The 15,263-nt window shown below is 44.7% G+C and overlaps 2 protein-coding genes across 4 annotated transcripts; one reads left to right on the top strand and one right to left on the bottom strand.

Moving 5' to 3' along the window:
- The first annotated feature begins 842 nt into the window (after positions 1-842).
- On the top strand, positions 843-2,658 carry LOC125515088 (LOB domain-containing protein 15-like). The gene is made up of 3 exons (XM_048680534.1): positions 843-950; positions 1,173-1,464; positions 2,110-2,658. Exons 1-3 carry the CDS (start codon positions 937-939, stop codon positions 2,515-2,517), a joined length of 714 nt encoding a protein of 237 aa, XP_048536491.1. The 5' UTR covers positions 843-936; the 3' UTR covers positions 2,518-2,658.
- Positions 2,659-3,189: 531 nt separating this feature from the next.
- LOC125550640 lies at positions 3,190-10,214 on the bottom strand. Of its 3 annotated transcripts, XR_007301734.1 has the most exons (7): positions 9,907-10,214; positions 9,299-9,479; positions 8,837-8,921; positions 8,608-8,662; positions 3,797-3,935; positions 3,523-3,720; positions 3,190-3,360 (listed from the first exon to the last, which is right to left on the bottom strand). XR_007301734.1 is itself a non-coding variant. In XM_048713674.1 (6 exons), exons 2-6 carry the CDS (start codon positions 9,473-9,475, stop codon positions 3,601-3,603), a joined length of 576 nt encoding a protein of 191 aa, XP_048569631.1. In that variant the 5' UTR covers positions 9,476-9,479; positions 9,907-10,213; the 3' UTR covers positions 3,190-3,600. The 3 variants fall into 3 exon arrangements, 2 of the variants coding, with proteins under 2 accessions (XP_048569631.1, XP_048569640.1); XM_048713674.1 differs by having other exon boundaries at positions 3,190-3,720; positions 9,907-10,213; XM_048713683.1 differs by lacking the exon at positions 8,608-8,662 and adding an exon at positions 7,699-7,753 and having other exon boundaries at positions 3,190-3,720; positions 9,907-10,213.
- Between the last annotated feature and the right edge of the window lie 5,049 nt (positions 10,215-15,263).

Raw genomic sequence — 15,263 nt, 5'->3', positions numbered from 1 at the left:
TACACTATAAAATGTTTTATCTAGCTACCGGCATTTTTAACTATATATGTACCTAACCGACCAAGCAGCAAATAGCTCTTGGGCATTTTTTTAAACCAATAGCTCCATATAAATACTCCAAAAAATGGTACTCCCTCCGTTCCGAATTACTCGTCGCAGAAATGGATGTATCTAGATGTATTTTAGTTCTAAATACATCCATTTCTGAGACGAGTAATTTGGAACGGAGGAAGTAGATATGAACAGACATATATCAGCTCTAATAACATCTTATATTATGGGACGAAGGGAGTAGTTTGTAGCCAAGCATATGGATGATATTCTAACAAAGTCCATACTAGTACATTACCACAAATAACTAATGGATGACTCAAAGAGAATTTGTGATGCATAATTAAGTTAGTGGATGCTAATTAACTATGTAATACTCTCACAAAAAATAACTATGTAATGCAAGTTTGTTAGTACCAAATTAATATGTGCCCATTCTGTCCAATATTAAACCCATTTTTTCAAAACTCATACCCAATTCCCAAACCACTTCCAAGACCTACAGGCTTTTGGCTATTGCCAAAGCTAATCTTAATGGGGGGCAGTAATAGAGAGTTATTTTACACTAAGAAGATTCCATCATTCCGTATGCACACACCTCTTATTAATTAGCTGCCTGATTAACTATTGCAACAAGTCAACATACACCAGGATGCCTTCCAAATGGTGCAAAACCTACATACATCTAGCAGTACAATCTCTCTGACAGCAGCAAACTTATTTTTGTTATAAAAAAACCGAACGTTTTTTCCCAACATCTCTCTCTCTCTCTCTCTCTCTCTCTCTCTCTCATAAGCTAAGCGGCAGAGACACACAACCTAGAAGACACTTTTACCAAAACACCTCACTTCCATCCCTTGCCCCCCTGCTCTCTCCCTTGCCTTCATGTCCACTGCAAGGTATGCTCAAAGCTCAAAACTACTTTCCGAAATACCAAGCTAGATCATACAAAAAATGATTTAGGAATAGCTAAATTCATGCACTGTCTCTAGTTAGAATCCTCTGCTCAAGCTTTGCTGTGTCAATGGTGCATGGCGCTGTGTGGCAATGGAATTAGTTGGAACCCTAGCTATAGCCATGGTGAATTGGTGATCTCATGCTATATACATCTTCTTCTTCAGTGACTGGCAGCAAGACCATGAGGTAGGGAAGAAGATTAAGAGTGAGTCGGCGGCGGAGGCGGACCGGATGATGGCGGCGGCACGGAGGAGTAGCAGCCTGCCTGCAGCAGGCGCAGGACCAGGATCGACACCGTCGTTCAACACGATGACCCCATGTGCCGCATGTAAGCTGCTCCGGCGGCGGTGCGCGCAGGAGTGCCCCTTCTCGCCTTTCTTCTCGCCGCTAGAGCCGCACAAGTTCGCCTCCGTTCACAAGGTCTTCGGCGCGAGCAACGTCTCCAAGATGCTCCTGGTAATCTAATTTAGTCTAATTTCCTTCCATTGCTTGCTCTTTGACTTTTAGCATAGCTTACTTCTATCCCTTCTGAGCTCGTGAAATGAACTGGTTTTGTGCCACTGATTTTGATGAGATATAGCATAATTATTGTGAATACCTCACATCTCGCAGTATTTCATTAGTTCACATGGTATTTCTGGAAACCTTTGTTAACAAGAGAATTTCATTTGTGGTATTGCCACAACTCACAAGTCAAGGCAGCAGTGGCTGTTCTTGCAGATCCAAAACCCTAAGTTCCCCTGGATCTCCTCTCTTTTTTCCATTATGTTTCGGGCGTAATCACTAGAGATTTGTGTATGGTTTGAGTCACATTTGTGCATCTTTTGTTCCGTAAAAATGCTAAAAGTTCTCTCTAAACAGCAATAAATACTGTATAAAATGTTTGCCTCCCAAAATCCAAAATCCAAAATCCAAATTGAAGTTTCCCCATTATCATCTCAAGACAAGTATACATCAGGGCATTTCTCTTTTACTTTTTTTTAAGAGAGAGATGTGTGACTTCATCATCATTTTGCTCAAAATCCTTCAACAAGTTGAACCGATCGAAGTGCTCCAGCTGATATTATTAGCTAACGCGTACCTTGACGCGCATGCATGCAGGAGGTGCACGAGAGCCAGCGCGGCGACGCGGCCAACAGCCTGGTGTACGAGGCGAACCTGCGGCTCCGCGATCCCGTCTACGGCTGCATGGGCGCCATCCTCACCCTGCAGCAGCAGGTGCACGCCCTGGAGGCCGAGCTCGCCGCCGTCCGCGCCCAGATCCTCAAGCACAGGTACCGCCCTGCCGCCGCCGCGGCGGCGTCCGCGGTGCCCAACGTGCCCCCGTCCTCGCACGCCTCACAGCTCCTCGCCGCCGGAGGCCACCGGCCGGCTGGGTCGCTGGGGCTGGCAGCGCCGGCGGTGGGGCCTGTGGCTTCCGCGTCGTCGTCAACCACGGTGTACGCCGCGGCGTCGAGCTCCACGGACTACAGCTCCATCACGCATGAGAATGTTCCGTTTTTTGGTTGAGGCCGTTGTACTAGTCTAGCGTTAACGACTGAGACCTTCTTTGAATGTAACTTAATTTTTGTTTGCCTTTTTCTCTACACGTAGTAGACCTTGTGAAAATACTGGAATAACAGGCTTTTTTCAGAAATTATTTTGCTTTAATTTGTGTTCAGGGGAGCTCATTCAAGCAAAATTTTATAGTATCCAAATTCATGGTAGTGATTTCTAAATTGCTCTAATTTGCTAAGGTGTCCAAGTCTTGGGAACACAAGCCCTAGCCGAGTCCAACAAGCTAGCGCGTGATACTCCCTACTCCATATGAGGTGTGTTTGTTTGACTGCATTGGGATCTTTGCATATGCGATGCATGGGGCACTCCTCTCCTCACATGCTTGTCTGTGCACATTTCATTTCGTTTCCATGCCACTCTTCTCATTTATGTAGCATACGTAGGAGACACAGATGATTCTTTAACAAACCTTTCCATCTCCCCATACATCGGTCGATTTGATCTATACTAGTGATATATGAGAACAACGTCAGTGGCGAATATCATGTGAACCGTTTGTCTTTGACAACAGCAGCGTGCACATTCAAATGGCAAGGCAGTACTACTGTACTCCCCTGTCCACAACTGTAGATTTGACTTCTAGTTGTCCTCAGTGCAAGATTTTGACTAGTAATGCCATAAAACTAATCAGAAAAAGAAACATATTATTACGAAAAAATCTCAGCAAACAAAACCATGGCTTATAATAAAAAAGAATCCAGCAATCGTTTTCATATAGACAACCAAATACTTCTAACTATACCACTGGTCAAGATTTGAAAACCAAAAGGTTGATGGCGTAGATCCCATGGTGGCCTGCATTGTCGCCAAAGGAACAATTCAGAACATGGACGATAGTTCGTACCATCTGAGAACTCTCGGTACTAGCTGTTAAGTGCAGTACACTGTACATTCACATCTGAAAATCTGCAGGCGTTCACCCCAATAATTAGCGGCCCTCGCATTAGTGTGACCTACCTCTAGCTCAGTTTGGCATCTAAGCTCAACTGCATCCCCTTTGCCGACCGTCGCAATCACACCAGATCGCCAACAGAGTCACGCTTCTGAACGGTTCGGTTTAGAAACTGCAGAATGCCGGCTTGTGCATTCAGAATCTGTGAATGCGCAGAGAGCTCTCCAGATAGGGACCAACATTTTGACAGGTGGGCGGAATTTCTGCGATAAAGCTTCATTGGATTGCTGAAATTTTGTCGGAACAATTAAGTGATAGATGATAACACATAATTTTTACCTGGAAAACTAGCTTGAGCTCCTCCTCATCACGCAGAAGCAACGCCAAGCTCCAGTAACAGGTCACAGGTGTCACACACTCGTTCAGCAGTGGCTTTAGAATCTTGCCAATTGGCACAAAATGACGGTCAACTCTTCCGCTAAGAATCACAAATTAAAAAAAAAGTGAGAACAACAGCTGTAACCAAATTTCCAGTAGCATGGATACTATTTCCTAAGCAAAGAAAAGTTAAAGAAAACATATCCCTCTGAGGCAAAACCCTTGAGTGATGCTGTTTATGATTTTGCGACACCACGGAAGCAGATTTAATAATGAAATTATTTAGTTCACTTCAATATTGAGCCTTTCAGAGTGCTTAAGATACGAAGTGCTTGACGCCAAGCAAGGAGTTCATAACACAAAAACAAAAACATAGACATCATTGCTCGGCGACTTGATCTGAAACCAACATCAACAAAGTCTTACCCACCAGGAACAGAGTTTTGCTCTAGGAGTCTTACCCACCAGGAACAAAGTCTTACTTACTGTCTTACACCATATTGCTAGAACAATCAACAACAACAACAACAAAGCCTTTAGTCCCAAACAAGTTGGGGTAGGCTAGAGGTGAAACCCATAAGATCTCGCAACCAACTCATGGCTCTGGCACATGGATAGCAAGCTTCCACGCACCCCTGTCCATAGCTCGCTCTTTGGTGATACTCCAATCCTTCAGGTCTCTCTTAACGGACTCCTCCCATGTCAAATTCGGTCTACCCCGCCCTCTCTTGACATTCTCCGCACGCTTTAGCCGTCCGCTATGCACTGGAGCTTCTGGAGGCCTGCGCTGAATATGCCCAAACCATCTCAGACGATGTTGGACAAGCTTCTCCTCAATTGGTGCTACCCCAACTCGATCTCGTATATCATCATTCCGGACTCGATCCTTCCTCGTGTGGCCACACATCAATCTCAACATACGCATCTCCGCCACACCTAACTGTTGAACATGTCACCTTTTAGTCGGCCAACACTCCGCGCCATACAACATTGCGGGTCGAACCGCCGTCCTGTAGAACTTGCCTTTTAACTTTTGTGGCACTCTCTTGTCACAGAGAATGCCAGAAGCTTGGCGCCACTTCATCCATCCGGCTTTGATTCGATGGTTCACATCTTCATTAATACCCCCATCCTCATGCAACATTGACCCCAAATACCGAAAGGTGTCCTTCCGAGGTACCGCCTGGCCATCAAGGCTAACCTCCTCCTCACACCTAGTAGTACTGAAACCGCACATCATGTACTCGGTTTTAGTTCTACTAAGCCTAAACCCTTTCGATTCCAAGGTTTGTCTCCATAACTCTAACTTCCTATTTACCCCCGTCCGACTATCGTCAACTAGCACCACATCATCCGCAAAGAGCATACACCATGGGATATCTCCTTGTATATCCCTTGTGACCTCATCCATCACCAATGCAAAAAGATAAGGGCTCAAAGCTGACCCCTGATGCAGTCCTATCTTAATCGGGAAGTCATCGGTGTCGACATCACTTGTTCAAACACTTGTCACAACATTATCGTACATGTCCTTGATGAGGGTAATGTACTTTGCTGGGACTTTGTGTTTCTCCAAGGCCCACCACATGACATTCCGCGGTATCTTATCATAGGCCTTCTCCAAGTCAATGAACACCATATGCAAGTCCTTCTTTTGCTCCCTATATCTCTCCATAAGTTGTCGTACCAAGAAAATGGCTTCCATGGTCGACCTCCCAGGCATGAAACCAAACTGATTTTTGGTCACGCTTGTCATTCTTCTTAACCGGTGCTCAATGACTCTCTCCCATAGCTTCATTGTATGGCTCATCAGCTTAATTCCACGGTAATTAGTACAACTCTGAACATCCCCCTTGTTCTTGAAGATTGGTACTAATATACTCCGTCTCCATTCTTCTGGCATCTTGTTTGCCCGAAAAATGAGGTTGAAAAGCTTGGTTAGCCATACTATCGCTATGTCCCCGAGACCTTTCCACACCTCAATGGGGATACAATCAGGGCCCATCGCCTTGCCTCCTTTCATCCTTTTTAAAGCCTCCTTCACCTCAGACTCCTGGATTCGCCGCACAAAACGCATGCTGGTCTCATCAAAGGAGTCGTCCAGTTCAATGGTAGAACTCTCATTCTCCCCATTGAACAGCTTGTTGAAGTACTCCCGCCATCTATGCTTAATCTCCTCGTCCTTCACCAAGAGTTGGCCTGCTCCGTCCTTGATGCATTTGACTTGGCCAATATCCCTCGTCTTCCTCTCTCGGATCTTGGCCATCTTATAGATGTCCCTTTCACCTTCCTTCGTGCCTAACCGTTGGTAGAGGTCCTCATATGCCCGGCCCCTTGCTTCACCAACAGCTCGCTTTGCGGCCTTCTTCGCCATCTTGTACTTATCTATGTTGTCTGCACTCCTATCCAGGTATAGGCGTCTGAAGCAATCTTTCTTCTCTTTAATCGCCTTCTGGACATCATCATTCCACCACCAAGTATCCTTATCTTCGCTTCTCCTTCCCCTGGACACTCCAAACTCCTCAGAGGCCACCTTACGAATGCAAGTCGCCATCTTCATCCACACATTGTCCGCATCCCCTCCTTCCTCCCAAGGGCCCTCCTTAATGACCCTCTCCTTGAACACCTGAGCTACCTCCCCCTTGAGCTTCCACCACTTCGTTCTAGCGACTTTGGCACGCTTATCCCGCTGGACACGAATCCGAAAGCGGAAGTCAGCAACCACCAGCTTATGCTGGGGTACAACACTCTCTCCAGGTATCACCTTACAGTCTAGGCACGCACGCCTATCTTCTCTTCTCGAGAGGATGAAATCAATCTGGCTAGAGTGTTGGCCACTACTAAAAGTCACCAGATGCGATTCTCTCTTTTTAAAGAGGGTGTTAGCTACAATCATGTTGTAGGCTAGAGCAAAGCTTAAGACATCTTCTCCTTCTTGATTCCTGATGCCATAGCCAAAGCCCCCGTGCGCCCCTTCAAAACCTGTGTTAGATGTACCCACGTGGCCATTGAGGTCTCCTCCTATGAAGAGCTTCTCACCAATCGGTACACTCCTAACCATGTCTTCCAGGCCTTTCCAGAATTCCCTCTTGGTGTTCTCATTGTGGCCTACTTGCGGCGCATACGCGCTAATAACATTGAGAACCAAGTCCTCAACTACCAGCTTGACCAGGATAATCCGGTCCCCACGTCTCTTGACGTCTACCACTCCATACTTGAGGCTCTTGTTAATCAAGATGCCTACGCCATTTCTGTTTGCAGCCGTCCCCGTGTACCACAGCTTGAAGCCGGTATCCTCCACCTCCTTCGCCTTCTGTCCTCTCCATTTGGTTTCTTGGACGCTAAGGATATTGCTAGAACAATCTCCTTCAGAAAACCGTTGAGCCTACAGCATACTCTACCCTCATAGGATTTATGATTTATCAACGTGATCCAGAGCAACCAGCAGTTAATAAACAAATCACGGGATGTTGCCATTTCTCTTGTTTACACCAAAAGAAAACGGATTACCTCCTACAACATGAGGATTGCTTGTTTGGAAAGGAATTGCTAGCTAACGACAGCAGTCTACCTATATCCACTCAGATAAGTAAGCAGGTACAAGTCCCCAATTCATCTGGGATGGTTGACACTTATAATTGGTGGCAAATGCATCCAACAGCTAAAGACTAAAGCAGTCATCCATATTGACCATCTAAACTGTTCATCCTATACCCACCTGTAAGATAACCTAATAGTTCCCGCCAACGATCCAGTTGTCACTTCACAGTGGAAATATACAGTAAGATGGTGACAAGAATGGGCAATAGTAAGAACATAATTTGAAGATGATTGGTGATTTCTCATAAGGAGGCTGGTAATACCTCCAAAAATGTATTTCTAGCTGAACCCCAAAAGATGGCATTATCACTACCGACTCTGCACACAATGAAACAGGGAAACCCGATAAGAAACATGCTGTTGATACTTTTTTCAGCATCGTCTAATACAATTGCCTGGATACTATTTCCTAAGCAAAGAGAAGTTGCAGGAAACATATCTCTCTGAGGCAAAATCCTTGAGTGAAGCTGTCTATGATTTTGCGACACCACCGAAGCAGATTTAATAGTGAAATGATTTAGTTCACGTCAATCTTGAACCTTTCTGAGGGTAAAGATATTATGTACTTCAAGCAAAGCAAGGAGTTCATGACGCGCAAACAAAACCATAGACATCACTGCTCAGCGAATTGATCTGACATCTAAAAAAGTCTTACCCACCAGGAACAGAGTTTTGCTCTACACCAAATTGCTAAAGCAATCACCAAATTGTTAGTCCTATATGATTTATCAATGTGATCCGGAGCAACCAACAGTTAATATACAAATCATCGACTTGTTGCCATTTATCTAGTTTGCACCAAACGAAAACAAATAACCTCTACAACATGAGGATTGTTTGTTCAGGGAGGAATTGCTATCTAACAGAAGCAGTCTACCTATATCCACTCAGCCAAGTAAGAAGGTATAATTCCCCAATTCATTTGGGTCAGTTGACACTGGAATAATTGGTGGCGAATGCATCCAACAGAAAGGCTAAAAGCAGTCATCCATTTTGACTATCTAAACTGATCATCCTACACCCACCTGTAAGATAACCTAATAGTTCCCACCAATGATCCAGTTTTCAATTCAGAGTGGAAATATACGGTACGATTGTGACAAGAATGGGCAATAGTAAAGAGCGTAATTTGAAGATTGATTGGTGATTTCGCATAGGGAGGCTGATAATACCTCCAAAAATGTATTTCTAGCTGAACCCCAAAAGATGGCATTATCACTACTGACTCTGCACACGAAGAAACAGGGAAACCCGATAAGAAACATACTGCTGATACTTTTTTCAGTATGGACTGTGAATGGTTATCATATGCTGGTGCGATCTAAATGTGCAAATCAACAATAGACCATGTCTACAATATGCAGAAAGACCCTACAAATTTATCCCTGAGGAAGGATTCACCTTTCTTCACTGGTTTGTATTGCAAACATTTCGCAACCAGAATTCCAAAGGTAACACTCCACACTGACTGAAGACACAACTTTTCCTGCAATATTCAACCAGGTCAGTACCAATATACAGTATGTACCAGTTATGTCAAACTATATGAATCTAGGGTGGTCAACTAAGCAATGATATTCTTTGATTACTACCGTAGAATCTAATGATTTATTTCAAATTTTTCACATGAATTATACAAACATGAAATGTGCACTTGTTCTGAATAAACAAAACATTTGAACGTGTTTTTACTTCCTAGAACACAATACACAATTGGTCATCTTAAAGCTTTTGCTACAATGTCTGATGAACCTAACTCTTACGAGTATAGGACCAACAACTAGGAAATATCGACTAAACTGCTCTTTCCTCATTAACTTAGCCCTCTTCTGATTTCTGGTAGTGATTTACAACAGAAGTTACCTTTCCCAGCAATGATCGGCAGACAATTGCTAGAAGTAAAATGAGGCCACAGTATGACAGCAGAACACGGGTTCTGCTCTTCTTAACGAAAATCTCATGGATATCAACTCCCTTGTCACCATGATGCTTGTAAGTATACATGCCACTGGATGTTTCTCCTTTCTGTTCTTGTACCATGGTCCTACTCGATTAAACAAACAACTGCAGCATTAGGCACCAAGGTACTAACTAAGACTGAAACCAGACATTATACATGACAAAGTGCTGAATTACAAACTTGGAAAAATCGTCTGCGACAGGAATATGAAGATGATTAAGAAATATTTGGTCCATCATAAAAAAACACAAACGACAACTGCATGGTGTAAATTGGTACAGACTGTTTATTATTGCCAAACCCGGTATAAGCTGCAACTAGTGCCTAATTAATTTGTTGTTGTGTGCATTGCTCTATCAAAGGGCAGCATCAGAGGCTCATCAACTTTAGGGAAACCATCAAATCTACCCCTCATTCGAGAACGCAACAATTCCTAGATCAAAAAGCAATTCGGCATGTGTGCTTCACTTAACCCCCATTTACGCAAGCATAGTTACTCAAAAACCAATACCTGCGGGCTGTGGCCGAGCCGGGACACCGGCAGCCGGCGAATTCGGAGGAGCACGACTGCACGAGCAATAGGGATGCGGGGGCGGCTACGAGGACAACCAAGATCCAAACTCCCGAGAACGCGGTGGCACGGCCAGGCCGCACGTATTCGGCGCGGAGGGAAAGGTCAGGGCCTCGCGCCCCGCCGGCGAAGGGATACGGTCGCGGCGGCGACGCTGCCGCCGGCAACGGGGACGAGCAAGGTGAGTTGCAGTTGCAGAGTTAGGAAATTTTTTTTTTGAGGGGTTGGTGGGTTGGGCTTCTCCACGTGAAAACAAGTTGCACTAGTTGTTATCAGGCCCTGGTTTGGGCTCTAAAAACCAGCTACCTGATAAGTCATTTATGGGCTTCTTTTGTTTAGTACGTCGGACCACCATTACCCTCGAAAACAATTTATTTCCCCTTTCTACGAAGTACTCTAAGAGCAAGTAAAATAAGATGACATAAATAAGCTATAAAGACTTAAATATTACTATCTATGTATCAAAATATAAGACATTTTAAGGTTAAAATAGCCTAAAAAACATCTTATATTTTGATATAAAGGGAATATAATTTTGCTAGTTGAAGGAGAGAGAAGAGAAGCAGGCTGTAAATTAGTAGCCAGCTGCAGCACAAACCCCAAGTCACTTTGCGAGATTGTAAGGTGGGCCAACTATTAATGAAGTAATACGTATTTCCTCCATTTCACAATGTAGTGCACCCGTTGGTTAAATGTATGGTCAAACTTAGATATCGGGAGTGGTATAATATTTGCTCCCGTCACAGTCGGTCTTATTGGTTAAATGTATGGTCAAACTTAGATCTCAGGAGTGGTATAATATTTGCTCCCGTCGCAGTCGATCTCATTGGTTAAATGTATGGGTAAACTTAGATCTCGAAAAGTGCAGACGCACTACATTGTGGAATGAAAGGAGTATTTAAAACTTACTACTGTACATGTCAGTTATTAGGTTGGCTCTAAATACATGGCAACTCCTTATAGATAATTGTTGGTTGTATTATTAACCATGCTCTAAGTCAGCACTCTATGTGAATTTTTTTTGAAAGGGGTTCCCCGCCCCCACTTTATTAAGAGCATGGTAATAGTATAGCCAAAGCCTATATGAAGTTGTCACATTATATATAACCAACTTAGTAGTCCACACGTAGAATAATTAGCAAAAAAACATTTACGACTTTATCACAACTTGGTTCATCTTCTTCTCTCACAAAGTTTCTTAAAATCCATGCTGCAACTACTACTAATCTACGACCCATTTTTCTTCTTTCACCTCTTCTTTACACTCCAACTCAGTAAAGAAATTATCTTAATTTTTTAGCGCCTCCTCACATCATTTTATTGTACTTGCTCTAAAATAGAGGCAACAACCACCACGCTCAATGCTCAACAGCTCTCGGCCGCAACCAAAAATAATTGTAATGGAACTATTTCAACCTTTGGAATCTCTCGCAGGGTTCAAAAAGCATCTAATAGGTTACAAATGAATAGTAGCCTACATAGATAGCAGCAGCATCAAAAGCTACTACCAAAGTAACCTATCAAATACCAAGAAGATCAGCTCCAGGCAATCTAAGGAGTTTCCCATAATGAAGATCGAGCTACCATGGGCCTTTGAGGAGCAGAGTAGCCTAGGCATTTGTACGCAATACTTTCCATTGATGAACAAAAGCTTCTACCAAACTCTCGATGCATTTCAAGCTTCGTCATTTTCGTGCCTGGAAGCTAAATCCTTATGTAGCACCACAAGCTCCACAAGTTAGTAAAAGTAACTAAATTAATAATAGCATCAGCCTGCTTCTTCTGCAACTAGGGATATGTTTGGTTGCCTGCATATGGCCCAGCCTGGTCCACGCGGGAAGAACTTGGCCGGTTTGGTTGCGTGCGTTTACTGTGCGGTCCGCATCACACGGAACTTAAAGCACGTCCAGGCCAGACCCAGGGGAAACGTCCGAATCGGCAGTAGCTCGTGAGCCTGGCTCGGGCGAGGCAGGGGAGGGTGACGCGCTTCTCTCCTCGTGCGACCAGGGAGGTGGCGCGAGCTCGCCCGCGTCGCCGAAAAATCGGCGAGAGGATTTCGGCTCACCTCCCGCCGAGTCCACCCCTATTTAGCCCCCTCCCTCATCGCCCTAACTCCCGTCATCATTTTCCCCCGTTCGAGCTTTCCCGTCGACGCGCATCGGCACCGATGAGCAGGTAAGCGGCGCATCTTCATCGACCGGCAGTCGACGGCGTCGGCGCTCCTTCACCGGCCGATGTTGATCTTCTTGATCTTCTACGACCGCCCCCTCGTCCTCGAGCTGCAGTCATGGCCTCTGTGAGTTCAATCCCCCTTTCTCTCTATCCCTTCTAGTTAGATCTGAGCTGCAGTTAGGGTTTGATCTAGATGCATGGTTGATTAGTGGTCTGATCTGTGAGCTCATATGGTTGATTGCTATGCTGCGGTTGCAATTTGTGGTAGGGCTAGATGTTCAAGCATGTAGTAGGCTAGATTAGTAGTAGAGTTTGAAGTTGAACCTTGTGCTTGTGTTGGTTCGTGCTTAGATCTGTGATTTGTAGCTATTGGTGGTCCATTTATAGCATGTTGTTTGTTATAGATGTATGTTCGTGCTCATAGATTGTCCGGTATGCTTAGTATGATAGCGATGAACCATATGTTCTTAGTATGATAGTGATGAAGCATGTGCTTGTTATGATAGTGATGAACCATGTACATGTATGCTCCTGATTTCATGGATTGTCCGCTATGTTGTGTGCTATGCTTATTGGCAATGCATGCTACGATTGTAGGACATGACCACGCAGACGCAAAATCTTAGTCAGGCCCCTGTCCCGTCCAACATCCAGTTTGCTCCGTCGTTTGTCGAGGACTCGCAGCCTATGCCCGAGATGGCACCTGATTCAAAGGTGTTCGCGTCTGATTCCCTCTAGGTGCCAGTAATGCTCGTTGAGCCAACTCCTGCTTCTGATGTTGCCGCTGCACTTAAGATAGCAACGAAGAAGGCAAAGAAGGATGGTAGGTCGAACAACATGAAGTGGCAGCCGTTCATGTCCACGTTCATGCTGAATAAGATGTGCGAGCTCATCTCTAGTGGAGTTAGGACTAACAAGGGCTTCAAGGAGGTGCACTTAAATACCGTTGCGAAGCAGGTGTTCGAGTTCTGTGGGCAGGAGGTGTCTGCCACCCAGGTGTACAACCACCTGAGGAAGTGGAGAGGTCGATGGATCTAAGTGTCCAAGCTGAGGGACCTTAGCAACGCCTCATGGGATGAGAACACTTGCTCCATAGTTCTAGAGGCAGAGCACTACGCCGGCCATGTCACGGTTAGCTCACGGCCCTCTTCCTTTTCATATTGTCCACCATTGCCTACTCCTAATCGTAACTAACAACACTTGTGTTTCATTGTTAGGACCACCCAAGGGACGCTGAGTTCCTCAACACACCCATACAAAACTACAGCCAGATGCATCACATCTTCTACTTCGGGTTGGCAACTGGGAAGCATGCCATGAGCTCGGGGGAGCCTCTTGGTTCTCCCATGCTAGACTTCCCCAGGACCCCGGACGTCGAGGTCCTTGATGGCCCTGACAAGCCCTTCGTGAAGCCCTTCGACAAGCCATTTGACTCCGTCCATGATAGGAAGAGGAAGAGAGGAGGCCTGATGGAGGAGGAGATCAATGTCTTTTGCAACATGACTAAGGTGGTGAAGGAGGTGGCAACAGCCATCAAGGAGTCTGACTTGTATGGCGCTGTCATGACCCAGGGTGGTTTCAGCGACGAGGCTTTCATGGCAGCTCTCAGCCACCTGCTTAACAAGAAGCCCCAGGGTGTTGGGTTCGTTGCCCTGGCAGACGCTCACAGGGTGCTGTGGCTCAGGAACTGGCTGGGCAAGCACTACTACTAGAGTAGTGCTACCTGTGAGCGTGCATGATCCCCGATGATGACGGCGTGGCGACGATGACGATGACGACGTACATTTTGTGTAGCTAGGGCTCAAAAACTATTTGATGGTCTGTATATTTTGGTGAGGTGGTATATACTAACCCCTCACGCTGATGGTGAACTTGTGATGGTAGGATGACACCCTCTTTTGGATGTGGTGGTAGGTTAACATCAAGGTAGTGCTAGGTAGAACTTGCTATGCCGTATGATCATACATGCTTTATTTCTTCTCTTCTGCTTCATTGTTGTTTGTGTGCTACTTTGATTGCTACTTGTCTACTCCGTTGATTTGCTGCTTCAACTCTTACTCTTGTGCATTGCTAGGCCAAGTGGTATGTCGTGTTCATCGGTAAGGCTCCAGGGGTTTACAGTTCATGGGAAGAAGTCAGTGCACAAGTGACATCGTATAGCAACAGCAGCCATAAAAGGGTTCAAGACTAGGCAGGTAGCAGAACAAGCTTATTCCGACTGGGTGCGAAAGCACGGACGCAACAATGTTGACAGTGGAAAGGTTGGAGGTGTTAAGGTGGATCGTCAGTTTGGGCTGAAGCTGAAGAACTTCATCATCTTCGACCAGTTCATTGCCATTGCTGTGTTGTGGCATTGGTGTGCTAGGTATGATCATTGTGTGAGTAAGCTCACCAACTAGAGTACAAAGGTAAGCACAACATGTACGCCGTATGCAACCAAATGCCGTGTTCATGTGCCGTTCGGGCCAATGCAGGCAACCACACAAAATGCAGTTGCGTATTACCTGATGCAGGGACACTAAATGCAGGCAACCAAACAACTTGCAGATGACGTATTAGGGCCCGCTTTTGCTCAACCAGGCTAGGTTGAAAAGTATATGCAATGTAGGAACTGTTCACAACAGCAACTAAACACGCTCTAGAAGACAACTAGGGATTTGAAAGAGCACGGTATAACAATCTTCAGGATATCAGCCACGATAAACCAAGTATATTTGCAACAATGCAATCAAAGATAAGTTTTGTATGAAATCTCCTATTTACCGCTCACTGCGGCAAAAAGGAGTCGAAACTCACAAGGGACGACGCAGTGGGCAGGTCCACTTGTCATACTGTCATACGTGCGAGGCCATCCAGTTTTGTTTTGTTTCCTTTTGTTTTTTCTGTTTCTTTTTATATACTTCTTTTCTTTCTTTATTCCATTTTATGTTGTTGTAAATTCAAAATTTTCATAAAATGTTTAGAATTTAAAATTTTGTTTAGAAATTCAAAACTTGTCCAGAATATAAAATGATCATATTTTTCAAAAAAATAATGTTTCTAAAAAATTGTTAACATTTTCAGAAAGTTGTTCAGAATTAAAATTTTTGTTCACAATTTACAATACATGTTCGAAAATTCAAAAA

The sequence above is a fragment of the Triticum urartu genome, chromosome 1, assembly GCF_003073215.2.
Source record: "Triticum urartu cultivar G1812 chromosome 1, Tu2.1, whole genome shotgun sequence".
Taxonomy (NCBI): Eukaryota; Viridiplantae; Streptophyta; class Magnoliopsida; order Poales; family Poaceae; genus Triticum; species Triticum urartu.
The sequence above is the reverse complement of the archived record's forward strand: the minus strand, read 5'-3'. Positions and strand labels throughout refer to the sequence as shown.